We start from the raw sequence: 3,550 nt of genomic DNA on the forward strand, positions 1-3,550 counted from the left end.
AGCAATTTGGTCATAGAGAGTTTTTATAAACATCAAGATTTTTCAATGATTCTAGTTTAAAATTTTGGTTTTATGTATTTTTCAAACTTTGCAAATATAATATTGTAATTTAGATATTTTCTCGGCCTTGTATCGTAGAAATAAAATTTCTCACTTTATTAGATAATTTTATTATTGTTAATGCAAAATTAAAATTATAGCAATAAAATAACCTTTGATCTTTTTTATTATTAATGAATTTATAATACATCAATACAATTTTACTAGCTCATATTTGACGTTTACAATTGAGTAGTTTGCAACGTTTACATATCAAAAGTCAAAATGTAATCTAGTCTTCAACAATCACATATAGTTGAAATTCGGAATCTAATGCATTCACTAATGCATCCTTGTGGGTTTGTAGTCTTGGTGAAGTTTTGTGTTTGGTAGAGGACCCATTGGTGTGATCAATAAATTAAAAACTTGTTGGCTTTAGTCTCACTAACTTGCACAATATTAGATCTTATAATCAGCGTGTAAGTTATTAGAATATTAATATTAAAAAAAGAATGCTAGAAAAAAATTATTATAAATAGGAAAGTTATTTTTTTTCTTAGAAATATGACAATGAACAATATCTAATACATATTCTTTTAGGCCTTTTATTTTTATTTATTTTATTTAAATTATTTTTAATTTAATAAATATTTAAATATAATAATTTTTTTAAAAAATATATCTAAAAATGTTTTTCCTATTTATAATATTTATGTGAATCGTATTCCTGAAATTACAAAATAAAAATAGATATTTTCTTAGAAATAAAATATATTTAAAAAAAAATATATAACTATTTAACAAAATAATAATTTTGTTAATATAACAGTATCAGATCTTCATCATGTAGTGTACGTGGCAAAGTTTATTCTTTTTCCCTGAATTAATTTCTTTTCTTTTTTTTTTCTTTTTTTTTTTGGCACTTTTTGGCTGGATTGTTTAGTTTAAACATGTCTAAGTCAATTAAATAATGTGACTAAGTTAAAAAAAGGGATGTTTAGTCACCTTTTTGCATCATCTTCTTCCCTACATTTCTGAAGCTATTTTGCATTTTATGCTCTTCATTTCTTAATTAACTTCCAATCAGATAAAATTTAACCCTTCTCGTATTATTTTTTCTTTGGGCTCATCATATGATGCATAACTTATTTCATAACCACCATCCATCATCGATCACATTCCACATCCCACTTTAAACTTCGAGGATGCATGAGGAAATTCTTGAGTTTGTATCCAAAACTACGGCATGCCGGCATCAATCAACTTTATCATGACTCTTTATATTATTTACACTAGGGGTGTAAGGGGTAGGAGTAACCCGCAAACTCAAACTGACTCAAATCAACTAAATGAGTTTGTATTAGTTTTTTTAGTGGCAGGGTCAAATTCAATTCAACCCGATTAAAATTCACTACTGTATGAATTAAGTAAAGGATTTTATGTTTTCAATTCATTACCAATCCAATCATCTATTATTATTATTATTATTAATTGGTAGAGGAGATGAGATGAAACACGTAAGCATGCACACACGTGCATGTGAGAAACAAGTGCGTTATTATTATTGGGTACGTACATAGAGATACGAGTAACATGGATCCACTTGTTTGTCCATAAATATATACAGTATCTAGTTAGGATTAGGAACATAGTGATAGGGGTTTAACGTTAGGACGCGGTGCAACGCGTTGGAGACACAGCCATAGATTGCGTCCGTGACAGAGAGCAAAGCGTCTTTGAGCTGGACAACATAGGGAAGTATCTGACCGCTGTAGTTATTCTGAACGTCACGGAATCTGTCCCACAGCATCACTCCTCCATAGTTGGGCGCATTCTTCACGTGCGGAAGCACCTCCGAAATGAGCTTCTCCGGTTCAATGTAACCGATCCAAGCCGCACTGGGCGCAGCGGGGAGGCCCAGGAAGAGGGAGTTATTGGGCCGAACCAGGTTGACCCACTTGTCCCAGGAGTCCAACACGGGCTTCACGTTGCCGGTGTAGGAGCACTCTGGGTTGTTGTAGAACTGAACCAAGACGTAGTCGAAGAGACCCGTGGCGATGGCTTTGCCGAGAAAGTGAACTGGGATTGGGCACTGAGGCGCTGCGGAGAGGTGAAAGTAACGCCCTTTGGTGCGTCGGAGAGTGTCCAGTTCTCTGGCGAGGTCGTCCCAGTGATCTTCTGTCACTTCGATGTCGAAATCGATTCCGTCCAATGTCACACTTCCGAGTGGTCCGAATTGGCCACTGAGAAAGTTCGTGTAGAGGTAGTTCGCCACAATCTTTGCGTCCTCAGCAGAACTGATGGAGTAGTCCGAAAACCCAGGTGCTCCCCCTATGGATAAGAGCACTTTGATCCCTTTGGCCTGCGATACCATACATGGATCAGCAAAATTAATTAGTTAAACAAAATGATACTAAACTGTATACATTTTTTTCTTTGATTTTGCCTTAATCTCTTCAAGTTTCGTCTTAGACAAATTTAACTCGACCGAAAGATAAGTAAAGTATGGCCAACAATTGATTCTGCTAAGGATCCAACTGAAGTGTTGTCTGAACGATTTGACCTTAATTTCAACACATTAATCACTTATATCAAACTCCTTAATTTCAATATATATAATTTCTTTTGATATTGTAATAGTGTTTTAAAGTTTCATCAAAAATTATTTCTGTCAAATTAAGATCAAATTTAGATACTGTCCAAATGATTTGATTTTGGATTTAATACATTAATTACCAATGTCTAACTCCTTGGTTCCAAATTATATATATATATATATATAAACACATGCATGCAATTTATTTTTGATGTGGGTTTACCTGGCAGTGTTTTATTTCGGGCTCTAGTTCATAGCACTTTTTCCAGGCACCGTTGTCACAGTGACCAGCGAAATTCCAAGCTGGGATTCTGCCTCCACCGAACTTGTTGAGGAAAGCTAGAAGCACAATCTTGTACTTGTTTGTGTCGCATGTGGTTATCAAATCGCCATCGCCATTATTTTGGCCCCAGTAGATGGCAATGCCACCATTACCATTGTCGGGGCTTGAGGAGGAGAATGTGAAAAGGGATAACAAGAGAGATATCACCAATGCTTGCATGTTGGATGCCATGATACGTGTTCTATCTGCTTTTCTTGTTTGAGTTGATGAGTGCAAGAGGAATACAACCAACCTATTTATAGTGGTATAGCATGCATGTGTCCCTCGAAAGTACAAACAACTTAAGTCGCTATTATTGGGCCATTCGATTAATATATACATAATGCAACGAATTTTAACATGTGTGTAAAATTAATAATATAAAAAAAAGAGAAGGATCGGATATAGTAAACTAATGAAGAGATAAGTTTTGCACCATTCGAGTAATATATATATAGTGCAACCAATTTCACGTGTCCGATAACATAATGGGAAAAAAATGGAGGAGATGACACAATTTGGAAATAGTAAAATAATGGAGAAGAGATAAATATAATAGAATTCAAATTTTGAAAGGAAAATATTAATAATAA

General features: G+C 34.2%; 1 protein-coding gene across 1 annotated transcript; it reads right to left on the reverse strand.

Annotated features, from left to right (window-relative positions):
* Positions 1-1,557: 1,557 nt before the first annotated feature.
* Positions 1,558-3,194, reverse strand: LOC145950918 (hevamine-A-like). Its single transcript, XM_083062858.1, has 2 exons — positions 2,859-3,194; positions 1,558-2,401 (listed from the first exon to the last, which is right to left on the reverse strand). The coding sequence occupies exons 1-2, from the start codon at positions 3,147-3,149 to the stop codon at positions 1,670-1,672; spliced, it is 1,023 nt and encodes a 340-aa protein (XP_082918984.1). The 5' UTR covers positions 3,150-3,194; the 3' UTR covers positions 1,558-1,669.
* Positions 3,195-3,550: the final 356 nt, after the last annotated feature.

This window comes from Cajanus cajan, chromosome 8 (assembly GCF_000230855.2).
Source record: "Cajanus cajan strain Asha chromosome 8, NIPB_CcT2T_4, whole genome shotgun sequence".
Lineage (NCBI taxonomy): Eukaryota > Viridiplantae > Streptophyta > Magnoliopsida > Fabales > Fabaceae > Cajanus > Cajanus cajan.